Here is a 23,222-nt window from a genome sequence, read left to right as displayed (position 1 = left end):
AGAAGATTCCAACGATTTAATTAGCTATAACAATTAGAACGAACGTAAAGTAAATAAAAATCAAAGTTTCATTTGATCAGCTTTAAATTAAGCTGAAGTTTAAGCATTGCTGTGAGGAACGTCTGACATTTCCAACGATTTGTTATTTTTATTGCCGTTGTGTTATTGTTGTTGTTGCTGCTGTTATTGTTGTCGTAGTTATTGTTGTTGCTGCTGTTGTTGTTTCTACTGCAATGCCAACAGTTGCCAACTGATTTCAGCTCCTCTCACACCTCGGCAGGACTCTTCGTTAGCCATTTTGTGTTTTGGCCATTAGAAAAACTTTTTGCCCCGCTCATTTCTCACACTCTGCTGCACTTCGCATCATATTTATGTTCTGCGTATGGTTGTATGTTGTTTTGCCTTTCTATACATTTTTTTCTGGTGGTCGTCCTGCTGCTGCAACAGCAGAAATATTGTAAATATTTTGCAACTTATTGTGCACAAGTTTCTTGTTTATTTCTTGCTTTCGTTCTTAGCGACTGCGACTGTGACTGCTGCACGTTTAATATTTATTTCATGTTTTAATATTTGACACGATTGCGCCACGTTTTGTGGCGCCCATCCCCACTTTTCCGCTGTTTTTATCCGGAATTGTTGCTGGTTTTATTTTACCATCTTACGGCCAAGAAAGTTTTTGCTATTGTGCATTGTGCGACTGCCATTTGGTATTGAATTAGTTGACAGGATTTTCCAAAAAAAAACAGAACCGTTACGAATAAAAGTTGTCTGCCAGTCAAGTAAACGACACTTATTGGAAGCGATGTTCATTTTAAATCGATTGCTGTCGTTTAATTGTCCATCAATAATTTTTATTAATTAGCTGAAGCAATTATTATAATACTCTGTTCAGGTAACTTGATTTCTTTTAAATTGCTAAGAAATTAATGCAAAAAAATTAGAAATATTTTATTTGCAATTAATAAACTTATGTTCGGAATGCAAAGGAGAATGAATGCAACAATCGGATAGATTCACAGCTTTTAAGGAATAACTGTGGAAAAATGAATTGTTTTCTGAAAACTTATTTCTTGAAATAAATCTAACGAATACGTTTTTCATTTATTTTAAGAAACTAACTTGTATTGGACAATTGTATAACTGATATTGAGTAAAAAGTTTTTAGGAATCTTATCATTTCCTCTTTCAGAATGTTTGAATAATTTTTATTTATTTTAAAATAGTTAAAATAGTGTGTACATTTCGATTGCAAATTAAATTTTTGGAAAACAAAAAAAATTTTAAGAAATTTTCGATAGCAAACTAAATTTGAGGATAAAAACAAAATTTAAGGAAATTTAAGAAAAACAAGTAAGAGCGTTCTAGTCAGGAGTGCCCGACTAGGGGATACACTGAACCTTCTTCTGCCAACACACGGTGCAACTAATCAAGAATATATCTTCTTTATGGGGTAATAGATGATTCCTTCTCGCTGTTACATACATTTGCACAAAACCTTTATATCTTTTTTCGTCTATTTCAATGGGTGCGGGGAATAATGAATTTGTCTTTACTTTCTGAGGCATTCGAATATTTCTTAGTATGTATGCATAACAACAGGTATCACAAATAATGTACTTTAAATTATAATTTTGTTCAGATTGACCAAATGTTTAATATTAATTACTTTGATTACATTTCCTCAAATATTGTATCAAATATTTTTTGCCAAGCTTAGCCGTTCCATAACATATACTACCAGAATAAAGCTTGAATAACAAACATGCTTATAAATATGAAACTTATTCGCATAGCCATAAATATAAAGTTTTCATACAACCAAGTGTTTACTCCACTATGTATGAGATGTGTGCGCATAAAAAATGTGTTTTTCTCAATATATCAACACTGCCTGGCCTTCATCGGTTGCTCGTACCGCTTCAATCAACGAAAAACAAAAATGGAATGCAACACCAGACACTGGCTATCAAATCAGCGTGCCACGCCGCAAAGTATGCAATTTAAAAATTTTGTTGAAAAATATTTTTTTTGCAACGCATCGTTGCGAATGCCGCTGGCACTCAGAAATCCCAAATTCAACAGAGTAGCTGCTGCTGCTGCTGTTGCTGCTGCTGCTGCTTCTGGTTGAGCTTCAGCTTCAGCTACAGCTTCGACACGAACTGATTTATAAAGTTTACAAATGCGTGGCAAAAACCCCGTGACTTGACTTGACTCACTGACGAACTGGGGGGACTGATGGACTGACAGGACAGACAGGACTGGCGGTGCTGCGTTCGCTGCTGGCTGAAAAACGTTTGCCACTTAACACGTACGCCGCATATTTTGCCACGCCCAACTTTTCGCAGCTGCTGCATGATTGGGGCGCGAGAATGGGGTTTTTTTTGTTGTTGCTTAACACTACAACATTTTTGCTGATTTGGCAGCTTTTCAGTGTGAGAGAAACGAGACGCCGCATAGCAAAACATATACGCGCCACACAGATGCCATGCCATGTGCTTTGTTTGGCTGATCCTTGAATAATCAACATCAGCAGCCAGCGAGAGACAAACAGGCAAACGGACATAGAGCCAAAGAGCCAGCAGCCAGCCGCCTGGCTTAAAAAATGAGTCGAGCGTGGCCAACGTACGTTGTTCAAATATTAATGTTGACCCTCGACTGCTCGTTAGCCTGGCTAACTGGCTGCCTGGCTCTGTGGCTTTCTGATGTGCAAAAAATGCCGAACGCATCTGTTTTGTGAGTGTGTGCCAGTGTGTGTTTGTGTGCGAGTGTGTGCGTGTTTCCTGTGGCCGCAGCTGCTCATCAGGATCGCAGCATGTAGACCACGCTCTAACACAAGACCTGAACAAATTCGTTTTGAAAGTCTTATCCGTAGACGCGAGTGCTATATGTAATTATAGCCTAATGTCCTCGAAACAATGTTTCTATATATATGTATTATATTATAAATATATATATATTATATTATATATATGTATATATATTATATTATAATTAGTAGTCAGAGTAGAACTGTTTTACTATTTTTTCTGTATAAAATAAATCTCTTAGCACAGGGCTGTTAAGTAATTAAATTATTCCACTTTTATTATGATTTTAAAAATGTTGGTATCCAAAATAATATTAAATAATTTTTAAAGTATTTTTTTTTTAAATTCACCTATAACAAGCTGATATGAAATGCAATTAATCCAATTTTCTTTTCCTCATTTTTTCAACTACCAAAAACAATAACAAGAAAGTCGGTAAATGCTACAATTCGAAATAATTTAAATTGCATGAAAATGGAATTTGTAATAATTTCCTCACAAAATGATAATGATGCTGATGTTAATGCTCATCAAAATAGTTGTTGTATTAGCCAACGGATATATATAAATATTTAGTTTTCATCAAATTCCATTAACATTGCGATGTGTTTGCTCCACTTATAAGCGTTGCTTAATCAATGGCAAATAGAATTTTTAATTGGAGCTACAGTTGAAACGTTTATTAATTTGCAATCGCCTTGAGGGCTTTAGTTAATGCCATTCAATTTATTAACAACTGTAATTGTAATCAAATTTATGCTTTGTTCTTATCGTTACAGGTATGTGTGTAAATATGTCACAAAATCTGAAATGCACAATCAAATTTGAGGCCAGCATGAAATTGAGTAAGAAATTAAATTAGAAACACAATAGGCTAAGGGCTGGTTGGAGCTTGTGGTGTATTTGGCCAAGTCTTCAATATGTTGGCTAATAAGAAATGCCATTGTTACAACTTTAATTAATGGCTATTAAGCAGAAAATGCCAAGCCATTTTATACGGCTGTAGACAGGCTGGCTCCAGACGCACGGACCTGAACTCGAGCCCCGGAACCGCAGCCGGGCAAATTATACTGCACACACACACACACAAGCACTGGGGCAGACAAAGCCAATTGTTGGCTATTTACGAGCTCTGCTTCGGGGCAAATGCCGTTGTGGGTGTTTTCTGCTTTAATAAGCAATTTTTAATTTGCAATTACTCGAGCATTACACACACACACTTACACACACGCGCGCTCTCAGGAGTGCGACTGCTACACTGAAATTATTTTTAATGAAAATGCGCATGCAAACACATTACGCATACGAGGCGTTGCACTAACATCCTGATGCCGATTGCAAGCCACCACAAACGCCAATCAATGCACACACTTACACACACACTAACGTATACATCCATGTAAATGTGTTTGTATATAAGTTTAATAACTTTGCTTATTGCTTTGCCCCAGGCACACAATGGCCACAATAGTTGCATGCAACACACAACTGCCATCATCGAGCGGCGCCTTCTGCCCGGCCACGTTCATCGTCGTTTCAGTTAAGTCGACAAGGTGGTCATTAGGGAGCTTTGGTGTATGTTAATCACATTACCGCAAAACGTTATAATGTTTGGAGGATGCGTTGCTTTGCTCATCATCGACGTGTTTGCATCCACTGCTCAAGTAACAATAACAATTATTTTCACCACATTTGTGAGCGACTGTGTCTCCCCCACTAAACGTGTATCTGTGTTTGTGAGTGTGTGTGTGCCCCATTGAAATAGTAAACCGCAATTTGGTTGCCTGCCTCGACAACTAGTTGCAATGCAAACAGAAACCAAGCCCGGGGTTTGAGTTTCCAAGTCCACATAGCCTGCATTTGGCCACAACTGAAGCTTGGGGCAAACCTTGCGTTCGCCACTGCGTATACGCATAATTTCCATGCGCAATGTAAGCGCCCAGCAACACAGCAGCAACAATGCCACAAAACTCGCTACAAAACTAACAACAACAACAGCGAGAATGTCTCGGCGAACCCTCGAATTTTCGGGCGCCGTCCCTCAAAGGTAAAACGTTTTTTCGAGCGGTATTTTGGGGCGTGCTTAGTTTGATCTGAAACAACCTACACACACATACGCACGTGCGCACAGGGGCATTCTCATAATTGTCCAAAAGTTACATTTCCCATGTGTAACTGTGCGTGCACTGAGCGAAATTGGACGTTATACTTTACTTTACTTTTTTTCATAATCCTTTCGTTATGTCATTTTGCCTGCCCCAGCATGTATTGATTGATAATTTTGGAAAAAAAGATTACTCAATAAATTAAAATTAAATTTGCATCAGTGAAAACTACTGAATAGTAAAATGTTGGTTGATAAATAACTTTTCATTCCATTCAAAATAAAGTAACCATAGATTGAAATCTAGAACACGCCCGTCTGTTCTTATATATATTGTTCATTTATTTATTTTCTTATGTGAAATCAATCTGTGAGCTCTCTTAAAGTTTCCTTGTATAACAATTAGCATCAATTAAATATATATATAAAAATCGGACAGATAGGTTCTTGAAAAGTACACTGTTATATCACCAGACCAGTTATCCAGCCAATATTTTTTTTAGAGTCCTTTTCCTTGTCTTACATACATATGCGCATATACAAGGCATGTTGATGGCGTAGGCTTTTATTTTCTTAACGTGTATCACGTACGATTGGTAAATGCGATGCGCTCTCATTGAAGTAACAAAACATCAAAATCGATCGATACAAATTACGAAACCAACGTCAGCAACTTTCTCGTTTAGGGATGCTGTCGGTTATCCTTGTGGTGGTGGTGATGTCGTCGATGGTGGTGCTGCCTTTGCTGTGGCTGTTGGTGGAGTGTTATCCCACAATCCCAGTCACATGGGCACTGATCCAACCCCCTGGTGCATAGTTCCGCATTGACGACGACAACGACTATGACGGCTGGCACTTTGTTCGTCCTGTTCGGAGCCGTGTCTCCTTTGTGCCGTTTGTGTTTTACTTCCACTTCAATCATAACTGTGTTCAATTGTTGTTTTTATTACAGCATTTCTTTCACCTTTACCCTCCTGGCTGCCAGACCAACTTGTTCTGCGGCTGGGAAAATTGGTTGGCTTTTCCGCTCTGACTCTCCCAGCTGTACGCTAACTGCTGCCTCTTTTTTGTTCTTGTATCCTTGCCGAGGGTATTGTTATTTTGTCACAGAGTGTGTGACGCATTGAACTTTGTAGACACTTTTCATCAGCGTCAAGAGCCGAGTCTTCCATCGGAGTCGGCCAAATTAGGGAACTTTATATTATAGACGTCAAACGTCAAAGGACAGAAAGTGAAGTTCCATGAAATACATTTTACCATTCAGATTCAAATAAAGCCAATAACTATATCAAAGTCCACCAATCGTTCGACTAGTTGTATGTCAAAGTCTACGTAAGGGTATTTGAACTTCGAACTCTTGACTCTTCCTGGGTTCTTCTTCTTCACGTTTTTTATGATTACATGCAACCGACAACCGTTACATGTGCTTATCTGGCGGCAGAGCACTTCTGCTCACCTCAGCACACATTTTCCATTCATTTCCTTGCCATTTTTCCGCATGAGCAGAAACCGGGGAAAGCAGCCGCCCATCGACTGGCCCGTGCCGCCCGCCTCATGTGTGCGTCCGAGCTCAACAATTGAGAATAATATAAATTAATAATGCAACAATTGCATTTTTTTTGTTGCTGCCGCTGCTGTTGCTTCTGCTGCTGTTGTTCGTGCGGCATCCTTGATTTCATTAAATATTTGTAGCCGCTCGCTGTTATCAGTTTTTGAAATTGTTTTGCATCAGTCAGCAGCAGCAACGTGGCCGGGTCCAGGCACATTTCATGCTTTTATTGCGCTTGTCCCTTTTGCTTTTATGACAACAACAAGAAGAACAACAGCAACAACAAGAACAAATAGAAATCCCAGACATAGTCACACTCGTTGTACGACTTGGCCTGGCCTCACATTTGGCCTCCTTTGCACCCACCGAACCCATCAAATGCATTTGGCATACCGAACACGCATCCTACCGCACATTTGCTTCAACATTTTACGAGCGTGTTAAAATCGACCCGAACAACTCGCTCGGATTTCAGTTGTTGTTCTTGTTTCAGCATTTGTTGGCCATGCTGCATGCGTACGTGTTTGGGCTTTTTAATTTGCCACACTGGCCAATAATCTAATTATGACAGTCTGACAAAAGGAAAGCTCCTCCTTCACAGCTGTCATTTGGCCCTGTTCTGGGAATTGGTTATAGCCAAAAATTATTCAATTATTCCGTTTTCGGAATATGTCTTGACTTTGGTAAGTAACCTCTTGACATTTCCAATATTTCCGTTTGTTGCAAGTTTGATGCATTCTCTGTAATAGGAATGATTGGCCAAATCTAAACTTGAACCAAACCATATTTTTTTCGACAACTTTCCCTGAAATCTCATCATAATGTTTCCATAGCTTGTAGCATAAATTGCTTCATGTTTTCTTAATTTGGCGAAACTAAGCATTGTACATTTTATTTAGTACTTAGGCCAGGATTTAAAGCTAGGAACCCTGATTAATTAATAATTTTCCAAAATAAGCTCAACTTGTAAGATATCGATAAGTTTTAGTTTTGGTAAACATCAGGCTAGGACAATGTTTTTCCACAGAAAATTCCTTCATCTGCCTGTCGATCTAAGCAGTGCCTTTAACTGCTTTCATTTAGCTCGTTAAAACTTAATCTTTGCCGACCAACTCTGCAATTCAGACATTTCAATTAACACTCCAGTTATGAAACTTAACACACAAATTGCAATAACAATGGGGTGTAGATGGGAAAAACTGTGTCTCATGCTGATTTTTGGTGTTCCATTACCGACTTTGTCTATCAAAAAGTCATTACTAAGCAGAAAACTAGAATATAATGAGAGTTGGTCTCGTAACTGCTCGCATCCGAATATCAATATTAATTAGTATGTATTACGTGACAACTTGCGCATAAGGCTAGTAGCTCGGGGAGACTTGTCTCTCTCAGTTCCAGTTCGATTTGCTGGCCGGTAATTTTGCGATTCATCAACACGCGGAACGCCGTGGAAAGCTTCGCTTAATTGTTTTCGATTTTCTACTATGCTCTCGACTGCCAATGGGCAAAAGTGATTGGGTTCAGGGAAAAACTAAATCAACCAGCTCACCCTGGACGGATTAATAAACTGATTGGCAACGACATTAACATTTTCATCAGGCACCACAATGAGTCAGAGAAAATTTCTGGAGCCGGGGAAAATGGGTAGGTAATAGTAATAGGCGGGATGGAGAGTTGACAGCCGTAATCCATCATCATTGCTCCAATGGAAAGGCTTTGAATTTTTATTATTATTATTATTATTATGTATTTGTGCGTGAGGGTGGCAACAATGGCTGTAAATGCTTTACTACTACTACTATCGGCGATTTTGCTGTGTTAGCCATTTATCGCAACTCATGCCGCACGTTTCTCATTAGTCTCTGTTCTAGTCATCAACTGTCTGTCGTTATGTCGTTCCCGTACGCCTGCACGGTGGGCCCGATATGGAGTTGACATACCTTGACAGCTTACAAATTATCGATACCATTTCTATGTCTATTGCTCACTTTGTCGAAAACATTGCTACAAAGCTTTTATAAAAGCAGAGCCTATGATAGCCGCTTGTGTTATCTTCCCGAGCTTGTCAAAAAGTGACCACGGAGACAAGCAATTGAATAGGTTATCGATGTTACAAATGAATAATTCGCTGTGATTTGCCTAGTAATCGAAAAATAGAGGGAGAAATCGATTAATAAAGGAGAAGCGTACCCCGAAGATCTACTGTTTATTCGGGCTGACTTTTAAGAAGCAGGAAAAAGGTAAACATTTTATAGCTAATAAACTAATCAAGCCCGCAAAATCGTCGACTCGACATGCCTAGTTAGTATCCAACCTGAGACGACCTTTAAACCCGATTTTTTTTGACAAAAAAGAGTCGAAACTCAACTCGTTGCAAAGCAATCTTTTTGTTAATTGGTTAGTTAGAAACACTTTATTTTATAGCATATTAAAAAATATGAATTTAAAATTTTTTAGTATTTTAAAGTGCGCTCACGATAGTTTCAGTACTCAATAATAAGTATAAACATAAATTATAAATATATGATTGTTATTATTAGTTTAATAATATTATAAGCATTAATATTCACACGTTCAGGGATCTCAGAGTTACTTAGACGTCACAGAACCAATAAATTTAAGACTTTATTATATTTATATATCCGATCAATATAAGTATTTAAATCGCGAATTTGTATAAGAATGGGTGCAATCCTCGCAAAAGTTGCGGTGCTTCGGCTTACGGTTCGACCATAGTTATCAAGTTAACATAAAGAGTTGTGGAATAAACAAAAATGTATTTAAAGCAACATATTGTTGCTCTGCACGCCTATCAAATTCAATATAAATCAATTCTGCAACATGACTTGCAGAAACTCTGATGCATTCTTTATAACATTTGTGATATTTCCAATTTTGTATCTTGGTCTTTCGCTGTAAATTTTAGCTGCATGCATTAGCGTTGAGTCCATTGTCGGGTCGCCCTGCTTAGCGGGTGGCTAAGTGGCGATAATCATGACTGACTTTTACAACGCCCGTCTGCCAGCGACAAATACAGCTCTATGGACTACTCCTTTACTCTGCACTCAGCCGCGCTCCTTTCGCTGTCTGCAAACACGTTTAATCTGCTTGCCACAGATTTCTATCACTGTCATGCCTGTTGTCGCTGATGTCGCTGCTGCCGCTGCTGCTGCTGACAGCGTAGCCGCCAACGGCGCTGCCATTGTCAGAGTCAGGCCGTGCCACATTGGGGCTCATCGATAGGGCGTCTGGTTGGGCGCAGAGCTGCGGCAATGGCTCTGCCTGTTTTTCCTTTGGATTAACATCAGCGTTGCTGCGCCCTGCCGCGTCGCCTTTTTTTAATGATACACAATTAGTGCGATGATAAATGGTCTGTCAAATGCAGCATCAATGCCTGACAAAACAACAACAACAACAAGGATTCGCTCCCATTTTTTTCCCTTTTCTTTTTTTTGCTTTGCTCCATCTGTGACTCTTTTTGTACTTAGCCCTGGCGCATGCTTTTGTTATAGTTCGTTCATTGATATCATCAGTTTTTGTAGTTGTCGGCGAGTGAGATATCTAGAACAGACAGTGGGTCGCAGGGCTGGCAAAAACTAATGATGGCAGCGCTCAGATATTGGATATTAATTGTTACAAATAACAAGAAGCTGCACTTCAGCTACATGCTGTGGGTGTATCGAGGGAAGTGCCAGCGACGATATCAATTAAAATGACTGAAATAAATTGTAGACACAAAGTACATGACCAACAAAGCAGACATGCCCAGCTGGATAAGCTCGACTAAGTCTGCCCAGCTTGTCTGAGCGGGCATCAGGGAACTATTTCTGATTAGCCAAGGCCCCGTTGCCAAGGCCCATCCTCAACATTTTCACTGGGGAAAATGAGAATGAAACAGGCCATAAAATATGGCATGCTGTGCAGCTGAAGCTCTATGTTAAAGTAATTGTAAAAGATACATCTATATATATATATGTATGTAGTATGCCAGAATATGGACACTTGTATAAAAGCCATTAAGCTGAAATTTGAGGCGCGTCGTAAGCCTTAACAATGAAAGACAACTGCTTGGTGAACTTTAATGGATGATGGCAAAATATATTAATTATGATATTGAAAATGAAATTGATACAAAACTGCGATGGGTGGCAGCAAGAGTTTCAATTTAGCCGAAACCCAAAACTTTTTACTCCAATTTCAATTTGAGTTTGGAACGCGCATTAAGTTAAGGAATCAATGGGTTAGGGCTAAAAAGCATTGATTATAGTTAAAATACATATCTATTATATTTTTATATTATTTTCTCCAATTTTACTTGGTGGCAGAAAACGAACTGAACTTAATTGAACAATCCTTTGAACATAAGTTTTCAATCGTAATCCAATTTCCCTCAACAGTTTACTTTTTAACCCCATATTGCTGTCCACATGCCGTTCAATCTGCTGGTCATAATTTCCAAATAGATGGTCGGTAATAAATTGAACTACTCGCTCGCAGTACAGCAAACAACATTAGGCTCATAACCAACTCCCGAACCCCGAACCCGAGCACGTACCCCAACCTCCTGCCACCCCAGCTCCAACCCAAAGCCAAATGTGCAATCTGTAATCAGCTGCTTGCTTGCAACTGAAAATGCAAATGCGAATGCGAATGCGAATTCAAATTCGACTGCGTATGCAGATGCGATAGACAGCAATAATCGCGGGCTGGCAGCGCTGGGTATAACTGTAAATTATCGTTACCGAATCAGGTTGCCACATCGGCTCAGATAACGCTTTGGCAATGGGGCATACTTGTGTCTCTCTCGCATGATTCAATTGTGAAAATGGGCGGCAATAGGGCGCCACATCAAAGCCGCAGAGCATAACTTCATTTACATAGCAAACGCAATGGGCAATCGCTAGTGTGTGTATCTGTGTTTGTGTATCTCTATGTGTGTGCATGTGTATCGGGTAACGCACCCGCATTGTTATCAAATTGCCTTTGGGGTGGAGGCTGGCGCTGTGCTGTGTACTGCGTTTTAACGGCGCCCTTTCGATCAGCCGCATTTAACATTTGAACTTTATTATTAGTTTTTGCGGTTGATTTCAATTCGAATGCAATCAGAGCGACGTTGCCACAGTTTGCGGTACGAATGACACATTAACCGGCTGCCTCTGCAGCGTATGACAATCGGAACGAGTGCCAAGGAGATGACAATTGGCAAGGATTGCAACAGGATCAAGTGGTCGCGCTTTTTGCTTGTCAATCTGAAAAAGTTATTATGCAACAAGCCTGAATCGAACTGCATTTACGGCATCCATTCAATTTTATCCATTGAATTCGTTGCACATTCGTATATATTATTTTATCTATAAAATATAAAAAATGTATAGAAAATATCTCATAAACTTTTTGTCTCGAAATCTATAATATTTTGTTAGAGAGATCTCTGAGCGGGTAGCGCATAAAAATTCAGGATAGAGTCGACCAGTTTGGTTGTCTTTTTTCTTGCTAAATATTTCCCCAACATCGAGCCAAAAATCTTTTGGTCAGATCAAGAAATTGTACGATAACCTCATATCTCTGCAGGGCTATTTAATGATCAGCTCCTATATTGGGATTTCATTTTTGTTATTATTCCCTTTCATATATTCTTGATCTGTAAATCTGTATTGGCTCCATTAAAGCTTTTTGGGCTTTAAATATTATAATATGCAATATTTTTGGTATATTTTTATTTCTATTTGTGCTGTAAGGCTGTAAAATATCTATCAAAAAAGAACTCAATGTTGAATTGTTTTTTTTTGTTTCTTTATTTTAAGCTTTGGTCTTCATCGTTTCGTTGTTCTTCTTGGTTTTCTGAGGTTTTTTTTTTTTTTTGGTTTGATTTTTTGGTATTGCATTAGAAACATTAGAAATTAATTAAGAGCTAAATCGAATGGCGTCGTCTAGTACTCCACGGAGTAGTCGAACACGCCGTAGTTTTCATATTTCTTCTCGAAGTACTTGGCAAAGGTGTCGACATAGTAGATCTTGACGTCCTTGAAGTAACCGTTGGGCACGAAGAAGCTGTACTCATCGACAGAGCGATCGAAGGGATAGCCGAATGGTTTGCTGTCCACAAAGCGGGTGCCGGAGCCAACGCCAGCCTGGTAGGCGTAGTCGAAGTTGGAGAACTGTTCGTAATCCTCGGTGTAGGGTGAGACAAAGAAGTAGAACTGCATGGGCAAGCCCTGCTCCCAACCGCGTGGCAGCACCAGACGATCGGGGAAGGCGTTGTGCGGCTCACTAATGTCCAATGGGAACTTGTATTTGCCCTCGCTGGCCAGCGTGACGTACTTGTAGAGTTCAGTGTAGGTGGCGCGATCCTCAGCGGTGTAGGTGAACTCCTTGGAGCTGCGCTTGATGGTGTTCTGGCCGGCAACGAAGGGATAGACAAAGCTGTCGATCTGAACAAAGTTCTGGCTGTTGTACTTCAGTGGGATGACGCGACCGTATTCATCGAATTTGGGTCCCAGGAAGACGCGCACAACACCCTTCTGCTCCTTGGCGGAATCGATCGAGAACTCAAAGTTGAAAGGCTTGTGGTTGAGGCGGGCCTGACGGGCCAGTAGAGTCTTGTCCCAGACGAACTTGCCATCGACGAAGGTCATCTTGTCGTTGAGCAGATTGGTGACATCAAAGTCCACAAAGTCGAAGTAGGTGGTCAGCTTGCTAACGCTCACATCCTTGATGGTGATGCCCTCATAGTACAGATCCTTCTTTGTGTAAGGTCCCAGGAAGAACTTGAATTTGTAGAAGACATCGGTGAATTTCTTGTAGAAGGAGTAGAAGAAGGGATCACGCAGCATGGTCTCGAAGTTGAGGAACACATTGGGGAACACCTCGAAGTCATAGTAGTCAACATCGGCGAAGTACATATGCGACAGCACGTAATAGTAGTTGAAGAAGTACTTGTCGTAGGTATCAACATTACCCTGCAGATAGTTGCCAATGTACTTGATAGACTCGGGCTTGTGTAGATCGATGACAACGCCATCGGCGGTCTTGTAGTAACCGGTTTCCAGCACATCGTAGATGCGGTCGAAGAAGTTCTGGATCTGGTAGAGCATGTCGAATTTGCCGTAGGTCTGGTACTCGAAGTAGTTTTTGCGGTAGCTGTAGCCAACACCGTTGTAGTAGATCAGCTGAGGATCGTAGCCATATTCGACCTGTTTGTACCAGAAGAATTCAGGAATTTCGCCGAAGCCGTTGGCCAAACGCTCCTGGTAGTAACGAGCCAAAATCTGTTGCACATTGTAGATCCAATATTCGCCGCGACGATCCTTGTTCAGACCGAATTGCTTGCCATCCAGGAAGAAAGCATAGTCCAAGTTCAGGTAGTACCAGTACGAGTTCCAGCCCAAATCTTCGGTGAAGTAGCTCAGCTTGCTCTCAGCGTTGAAGAAGTCAATGTCGCGGGTATAGTCAACGGGCATATAGAACTTTTGTACATCCTTAATGATGTCGGCGTATTTGGGTTCCTTGTTGTACTGTTCAATGTTCTCGCGCAGGAAGAACTTGTCCTCGACGTGCCAGTGCTCGCCCAGACCCATCATCTTCCACCACTGCCAGGTCTTCCAGTCCTTGGTGTAGAAGTAAAAGTTGTCGCTGAACTCGCTAATGTCCTTGTACAGAATGTCCTTGTATTCCTTCTCGTACATGATATACTTGCTGAACACATCATAGTCGAACTTCTCGGCCTCGTACACGAATTTGCTGTTGAAGAAGTACTGAGGGAAGATCTCATAGATCTGGGGCAGTATGAAGCCTTCGAACTCGGGCTTGTGGATAACAGCCAGGGTCAAAGCATAGATGAACATGCCCTCGTTCACATGGATGCGAGCCCAGGCGACATTCTGGGAGAAGGTTTCCCAGTCCTTGGCGTAGTAGAAGAAGTTGAACAGACCCCAGGCCTGCTTGTGATGGGTCTTCACCAGAGCACCGAAGAATTCACCCTTAGGCAGCAAGGCGCCCACCTTGTAGGACTCCCAGAATTTCTCCATATAGAAGTCGAAGTTCTGCAGACAGCACAGCGTTAGAACAAAGGATTACCGCATTATTTCAGCTCATATAATACTCACGGTGTATAGCGACTTGTCAACGACCAGTTTTTGTCCCAACTTGATCCATTCCTCGAACAGTAGTGGATCCTCCACACGGTAGACTATCTCGAAGAAGAACTTTTGCTTTTGCAAAAAATCTTGATCGGCGATCTTCACCTTTGTCGAGGTGGGCACGCTGAATGCGGCCACACAGCCCACGAGGGCTAGAAGGACCAATGTCAGTTTCATCCTTGATGCGATTCTCTTACTGCTCCGGCTTTGGTATGCTTCAGCTCCAAACACCTAAAGACTGTTGATTTTACTGTGCTGCAGCTGCGGCTTTTATACCCCAAGCATGTCCGGCATTGCACCATATCAGCATCAGACACTTGGCACAGCAGCCAAAAATAGCAAACATCATGATTTAATTCACCAATTATGTGCAATTCGATCCCCACTTATCAGCTGCCGCATAGGTGCCCAGCTCAACTCCCCTGGCCTTGGATCGCACGCTGCTGGATCAGGTGAGATAAGCCAAGCGGCAGCTCAATTGCATAGTGCTCCGCAGTGCTGCCGCAGTGAACATCGATGTTGTGTAATCGCTATGCGGACTGCAGCATTTCGTTCTCCATGATCTATAACATTTATGAATTTGACACTCGACGACTTTCGGACGCTGCGTGTTGATAATTCATACATTTCTGGTGCGCTCATATGGTATTTTTTCGACAATTTCTACTTTTGCTTTTCTTTTTTTGAAATGCGATTATATTTGATAACTATAATAATGCTTCAAGCGAATTTGATATGTGTAGCTATGCTCGCCAACGGGCACTTAAATTTTACATTGCACTTTGTTCATCACCTGACAAGTTGGAACTAAGTATTTTTAGTATAGATATTTCAAAATTATCAGTATTTTAAGATATTTTATCGAAATCATAAAGCGTTCGAGGTTATAAATTTATATGCATTTTAAAATTGAACCTAAATTTTGCGATATTTATTCTGCTGGACTAAAATAGAAATATATCAGAAATTCATATAAATTGATGCACGCAAGTAGCCGTGCTTTGGTGATAAATAATCATTGACTAGAAAACGCCCCGTTTTATAGCTTACCTTGGCTTATGTTATACTATAGAAAACTTATTTGCAAATAACTTATTATCAGTATAAAGGTTTCATTTCTAAAGAATAGTATTCATATTTATAAATATTTCAAAATATATCATTTCAAATTTTCTGATATATGTATATAAAGAAATATATCCTTTACTATGCAAGAACCTTTTTAGCAAATTTGACTGTTCTAGCTCTGCTTTTGTCTGATATATGCCCAAAAAAACAATCAGGTAGAGCGTTAACAGCTGTTTTTTTCTTTCACCTGCTTATTAAAAGCACACTATACTATGACACACCTGTTTAACTCATGTTACCAATATTAAATGCCATTACACCAATAATATTAATTTTGAACAATAATTGCCTTTTAATTTATTGGTATAACATTTTTGGGCTAGTTTTTCTTATATATTTAACAGTTGTCTTATGTGTAATATACTTAGCTAAACATGTTTATTGGAATTGTGCTTAAATAAACACATCTGCTGCTTGCTGACATTTAATGTCGCATGCCTTATATTATTTTCTAAAATTATGCGTATTAATAAATTTAAATTCCAAGGTAAGGCAAAGCGACTGAAAAGGAAAGTTAACGCTGGGCAATAACAAAGCGCGAAACAAAACTCAGCGAGTTGCAAGGAAGTCTTTTGACATAGACCGAAACTCACACAAATAAATGCGAAATTAATTTTCATGGCAAGACTCGAGAGGAATTTTCATATCGGGGGAATATGCTGCAAATTGTTACCAGCTTGTACAATTCAATGGGTAAAATAATAGCATACGTCCGGGGTGGTGGGGGGTTGGGTTCAGAGCGCGGTACCTTAGGAAAAAACACTATAAAAAGAGACGAAGCAAAACAGAGCAACTATTTGTTTCGCTGCAGAAACAAGCGTGTGAAATATTTATATATATTTTTCACAAAACGAAATTGTATAAAGTATTTTACACACCTCGTTAGTCAGTCAGAAGGGTATATCGTTTTAAAAGCAAGATTCGCATGTTTTATATTATTAAATTAATTGCTTTCTACATATTAGATAACTATAATATTGTATAAGCTTCCTCTTAATTCTTCTGGCATATATTTTATTTATTTATTATTTAGTCTGTCCAAATTACATGGAATAATTTGTCGTCAAAATATATAAAGTAATGATATGCGACTGTGAGAAATGAAATTTAAAAAAAAAGAGAAAGAATTTTATTGCACAAAAGAAAGAAATATATAATGTTCATATTATAAATATCTGTTAAAAAAGTTTCCAAATAAATTAGATATTGGGGAAATTCCTCTCCTACAGGGTATTTTTTAGTAGACTGCCAAAAATATGCAACTTCTGGCGATTATATAGTATGCGTGATGTTTTGCTAAAATAGTATATTTTTTATTAAAATATTGAATGTTTTTACTTGGGCGTTAGCGCTCACCCCAGCAATGAAAAGTTTGCCATACTTTGAATTTGTTGTTTTGTGTGCAATTCCTTAATTTATTTCAGCTTGCCTGCGTTGGTAGAAAAAATCAAAATCGCGCAAATGAGCAAAGTTTTCTTCGCCAATTTCTATTCGTTTTTGTTTTTTTTTTATATGTATTTTTCATTCTGTTTTTTCTTGCGGCGCAAAGCTGCAGAATTTATTGCTTTTGAAATGTGGCTGCGCATAAATGTGCAGCAGAACAACTGCAAACAAACAGGAGAAAAAGCGCAACAACAATAACAACAAAATAAAAAGAAGTATATTTTTTTTCTGGTTGTTGTAACCAACTGCGGTTTCTCGCTTGGGTCGAAAGCCGCGAGGCCGCAACGTAAATGAAATGAAGAAATGAAATGAAATGAAAAATCCGCACATAATTGCAAATGCGTGAGATATTTTCCAAATGGCGGAATTATGAAAATGCTATCGCATTTCCCATGGTTCGGGTTTTCATTTCGCCAATGGCTTGCTGCCCACTTTTACCATGTTTTTAAGTATTCCACTCAGGTTCGGGCCTTTGAGACATTTTGACGCCTCATTTTTGGGCAACTTTTATTTTGATGGCCCCAGTAACTGGGGAAATTTTCCTAAATTGAGAATTGGAAAATGTGTGCACATCAAAGGCAGCTGCCTTTAAATAAATGACTTCTAATCTAATCATTGACCTTGCAAAGTCGCCAGACAGCGTGTCACATAGAAATGGCTGATAAGCTCAAAGTTTATGTCCAGATTTGCAATATAGTTTCAAAAAGTTTTAATTTTTGTAGCTGAGTCATTTGTAGTTTGTGTTTAATAAATGAATATAAGTAAAATTATGCAATAAACAATTAACTCAATTAAATACTAATATGTTTCTAGCTGAGACATTTATAGTTTTTGGACTCTATATATACTCTTTTTAGATCCAGTAAAGTACTTAACTTAAACCTATTATTCATATGTTAACCAGCAACTATTTAAACTTAAAACAGTTTCGCTTCCATTCAATTCTAACAAATAATTGATTGCAATAAATATGAATTAAGCCTCTTTTATGCACTTAGAAAGCGGCTTAATTCTTTCAATATAACATATTTTCAAAATTTAAATGCCCGTAAAATGTTTGAGTATCAATTTGTGCTTAAAAAGCCGTCAGTTGACCAACTAAAATCGGCTTAAAAAGCTGTTTTTTATTGTTATAGGCCCATATATAAAATGCATGAGCTTTTGCACTTTCAGCAATATGTGTTTTTTTGTGTATGTGTGCGTGTGTGTGTGTGTGTGACCCGACCCATATACTTAATTGAGTGGTGCTCTTTTATTAAAAACGGAAAATTAATGGCCAGCCTCTACATAAATACAATTAAACTATTAATCAATGCTTCAAGCGAGTCAAAAGAAAAGAAAAAAAAATCAAAAACAATTCAACAACATTTACCCACTTTATAAATTTAATAGAGTTTACAATAGCAGCAGCAATTATATTTTAAAACTTTTTTACAGCTTTTCATTTTTCAGCATGTGCTCCAGATATATGAATACATATATACAGATCGTTTTTTTTTTTTTTGAGGCCTTTGTGTTGTGGGCGTGGCCAACAGAACTGGTGCCTCGCCAAGATTCACTGAGCCCGAAACATAAAAAGTCTACAGAAAAGCTGATGTTAGTAGTAGAAAAAAAAAATTGCAGTAGATGACGCTTGGGGGCACAATAGCGCAAAAGTTTCAAGTGGACTCTCTAGTGAGGGTTGCGAAAGGGGCGGTCGCGGTACAGAGGTAAGGGGTTGTTTGGGCTCTGTTATATGTGCTGGTCGTTGGCATCTGTTCAGCGCTGTGGCACATATTCCACTTTTGCCTTTTATTGCATGTTGTTGGTTAGCTCTCGGGCGCTCAGTTGGACTCCGGCTCCGGGCCCTGGGCTCCTCTTTTACCATGTATTTTCATTGTTTTAGAACAATGTTTCCCCATTTGGTTGCGCGACTGGCTTTGATTTGCCGTCTCACTCGCATGCACCCGGCACCGCTGCGCCCGCCCTTAATATTGTAGTTTTATTTATGTTAGCAAAAGGCATTTAAAGTCGACAATTGTGCAAGTTTTTTTCCCACTGTGATATGGCTTTAAATCGCTTATTGTCATCAAAGCATTTGGCACAGTAGTCTCTGGAAAGTTGTAAGCATATTCAGAAAATTTTTAGAAATTCCAATCTTCCTCTTTAAACCAAGCTTAACAATATTAATATATAAATTCGAATAGCCATTTAAATTATTGCATCGAGTATTATATTATTTTCCAAAAAATTAGTTTTTTTTTTATTAATTAACTATATTTTTTAATTTCCGAGTGCCCACTGTATTGCACGTTCTTAACTAAACAATTGGGTCACTCTTAAAAGTCTTGAAAAAGCTTTAAGCTTTTTCCATGAGTCAGTCATCAGTCAGCGCATATGAATATGTAGGTTCTAATTGTTTGTTTTTGTTATTGCTCTTTTCGCTGCTTTGCTTGTGTGGCGCATGTGACGCAAGTATATTAGCAGTCAGGATGGCCGAGTGGTCTAAGGCGCTGCGTTCAGGTCGCAGTCTACTCTGTAGGCGTGGGTTCGAATCCCACTTCTGACAAGATTTTGTTAATTTTTAAAAATTATTTTTGGTGTTATTGTAAACAACTACAATATCTAAATTAAAAATTTTAACTTCTCGCAGCCAATCATAACATAATTCTGTCAAAAACATATAAAATAAGTTAAATTCTCAACACTTGCCCTGCCCAATGCGCAAACATAAACCGAAACCCACGCTTCTTGCTGTGCATATTTGTTGTTTTGGGTGGTTTGGGTCTGGTTTTTGGCCTCTGGCACTTGAAAATGTCTGTGAGCCACTTTTTTGGAGCACATGGCGAACATTAACAAAGTTTCACTTGAAAATTAAGTTGCTTTGCTGGCTGCTGCTGCTGTGCGAGAATTCAATAAATTTGCTGTAGGGCATGTTTGTAGCAGTTCAGTGGCAGGCAGAGGGGCAGAGAGAACTACAAGCAGCAATAACACAGGCAGAGTAAACAGCAACAGAAAAATTTGCGCAGGTTTTGCTTTTGTTGGACTTTTTCCCCATTTTTTTTTAAATATTTTTTTTGCAACATGACGACCACGAAACTGAACCCAAAAGCAACACACAGAGACACAAACGAAAGCTCATAAAATATTTAACTGCAGATACACACACCTACACACACACATGTCCGAGGGGTCGTTTAAAATTGTAGTATTGCAAAAAAGTGCGTCCAAAAATGTTTTTTTTTTTGTCTTTTGCTGCTGTTGCTGCTGCTAACAATAAAAGTTCTCAGAGCGTCCATTTTGTTGTTGCTGTTGTTGCCCGTCGTTTCCTTTGGCCTCTCATTTTCCGCCATTTGCAGCTGTGCCGAAATGCAAACGACGCACACGCACACACCTGCCGCTCATGAACGGAAAATATCGAACTCCAAAAACTGTGCTGGCAAAATTGGGTGGGCTGTGGGAGCTGCTGCTTGGTATGCGCCCACATGTGCCTCATACGCCATGCGTTCAGCCTTTTTGCCAACCAAAAATTGAAACTGGGTTACAAAGTTTTATTTTCAAATGTTGTTTTGTGGGCGGTGGGCGAGGCAGTGGGATTGGTCCATAGGGGCTATCATGCAAGCCAAAGTGAATTTATGCCAAACGCGAATATTTCCATTGATTTTGGCTTCTTTATTGCCATTTTTCGTCCTCGTTGCTGGCATCCTAAAATGTTCTAACAATTGCTGTTTCTCTTGCTCGTATTTTGTTTGTTTTTTTCTTTGCCCGCAACTAGCAAATAAATTGCCAGCATGATAAAAAAAAACAGCTGCAACTGCAACTGCAGATGCAAACCCACCTCCCCTTACGAAAAGAATACAAAAAAAAAAAAAAAAATCAACGCACCGAAAAGGGTCGCATAAAAGCCATGCAATTCGATTATTTAAAGCCCCGTAGCGCAATGATATATAATACATGCAATACTTGTATAGGAATTTATTTCAATAGCTAACGAAAAATTTTGGAATATAAATTGAGCCCTCCTAGTGGCTGTCTAATCTAAAAACTAATCAGAGGCATGGACTGCTATTCCTAATCAGAGGAAACAATACGAGTAAATGTTATATGCAAATAATATCGAAGTGATTTTCTATATAAAAACTAACAAGTAACGATATCTTTATACCCTTGTAGAGATTTGTTTTACGGTTTTGCAAATATGTGAGAATAATGAAGCTCATAAATGCTCAATTTGATAAAAATATATTTGGAAAATTGAATATTTTGATATAAAAGAACCTTTAGCGGTTCGATGTTGATAATGTTTGGCATATATGTATGTACGGAGTGAAAGTAATAAATGCCGAGTTTGATTTAGATATTTTGATAAACAAAACTGAAACGGCTTTTGGACCAATCGTTTCTATGGCAGCTATATAATATACACCCGGCTTCGACATATGTACTGCCTCCAATAGAAAGACAGACCTATGCAAAGTTTCAAGGTGATAGCTTTAAAACTGACAGACTACGGACGGACGGACATGGATATGTTAACTCGTCTGTTGATGCTGATCAAGAATATATAAACTTTATAAAGACGATGTTGTCTCCTTCTATACGTTACACATTTCATCGTGTCCTCCACAAGTGTATAAAAAGTTTCTAGCTGGCTGCATAACTTTTTGTTAATTAATCTATATACAAAATTGAAAGTCTAAGAAACTGAACTTTCCCTATATGCAGAAGCAGCAGCACCGCAGGAGTAAAAAGTTTGTAAAAAAAATCTGTTGCATCGAAACCAAAGATTTTTGCTATGAGTCGTGATTGTATAATTAATAAATGAAACGGCAGGAACTACACCGACCTTAAGAACTTTACCTGTGTGGTGAAAAGCAGCTTATTTTGCTTCACAATGTCTCATTAATTCACGTCTTTTGCGCTTAACGAAAAATCATTAAAAGCAGGGTAGCCAGGCTCAAAAGATTAAAATAAAAATGTCTTCGGCTTGTCATTTAATTTATTTCCTTTCTTTCAATTAATAAATAAATTTCCCTCCAATATATTAATTAAGATTATTTTATAACCTTTACTAAATCTGATTCAATTCTTGTTTCTTTTCAGGTGCGTACCCATGTGCATGACAAGTCTTCGACTATTTTTAATCCTTAACGAATAATGATAATGACCATGATAAGTACACTCGCAATTCACATATCTCTGTACTTATTGGATAGTTATTATATATCACACTAGCAGATACCATTCTTAAGATTGGCCAACCGCCGTTAGAGAAAGCCGCCATTCTTTGAAGTAGCACTTAGTATGTAAATAACGGTACGTTATTTAACTTCCGTTTGTCAGAGAAGTGTTTTTTGACGATAAATAACCGTACAGTTTCTGCTTGCATATTCTCTTCTATTCTCGTATGTTATTCCACTTTTGTTTAGTGGGAAATTTGCTTTGGCCACGTCCCCATCTTCATCTTCATCATTGTCTTTGTATTCGTTTCATTGCCGCGAGCGCTTTTATTTTTACATTCAGTTTACTTTATTTCTTTTGCTACTCCAACTACCCCCACACCCGCACCCACCCTGCTGACATCTTTTGTATAACTGCTACGTGTGCCGTTAAGTGTATATAGTCAATGTCTGTCTGCGTGTGTGTGTGTGTGTATGTGTGTGTACTTTTGGAGCCGCAAAGGCCTTCACAGAATAAAAACCTCCTTAACGCCACCATCCTTCAATATTAAAATGGCGGCGCCATCACACAGAAATTATGAAAGGCCTGAATACCGTTGCGAACTCAAAGCGAATGCTTTTTCACCACTTAAGACTTTGGGCTTCATCGGGTTTTTGGCCTTTAAATAAATAAAACCAAAGTCGCTGAACAGGCAAAGCTTACGCCTTGGGTAGGCCAGAGCCAGCGGGTAGGAGATTGGCTGGTGGGTGGGCTTTTTGCTTTGACGTTGGGTTAAAGCTGCCGGCCACAAGTAGCTGAAAGCATTCAACAACCGCAAAATAATGATAATAATGATGACATTGACGATTTCAATTGTATATAAAACAAACGCTTTTGCCAAGTAAAAACCTTTT

The 23,222-nt window shown here is 38.9% G+C and overlaps 2 protein-coding genes and 1 non-coding gene across 3 annotated transcripts in view; 2 read left to right on the top strand and 1 right to left on the bottom strand.

Moving 5' to 3' along the window:
* Sema1a (semaphorin 1a) overlaps positions 1–23,222 on the top strand; it is a 189,483-nt gene that overhangs the window by 88,888 nt on the left and 77,373 nt on the right. The gene's annotated exons all lie outside the window — the stretch shown is intronic.
* Lsp1gamma (Larval serum protein 1 gamma) lies at positions 12,285–14,775 on the bottom strand. The gene is made up of 2 exons (XM_064682926.1): positions 14,566–14,775; positions 12,285–14,502 (listed from the first exon to the last, which is right to left on the bottom strand). Exons 1-2 carry the CDS (start codon positions 14,773–14,775, stop codon positions 12,391–12,393), a joined length of 2,322 nt encoding a protein of 773 aa, XP_064538996.1. The 3' UTR covers positions 12,285–12,390.
* On the top strand, positions 19,635–19,717 carry TRNAL-CAG (transfer RNA leucine (anticodon CAG)). The gene has a single exon. It is a non-coding gene; the product is annotated as a tRNA-Leu (tRNA).

This window comes from Drosophila montana, unplaced genomic scaffold (genome assembly GCF_035044405.1).
Source record: "Drosophila montana isolate Dmon_TW-CO22-7 unplaced genomic scaffold, ASM3504440v1 contig_1409_1, whole genome shotgun sequence".
Classification (NCBI taxonomy): Eukaryota; Metazoa; Arthropoda; class Insecta; order Diptera; family Drosophilidae; genus Drosophila; species Drosophila montana.
The sequence above is the reverse complement of the archived record's forward strand: the minus strand, read 5'-3'. Positions and strand labels throughout refer to the sequence as shown.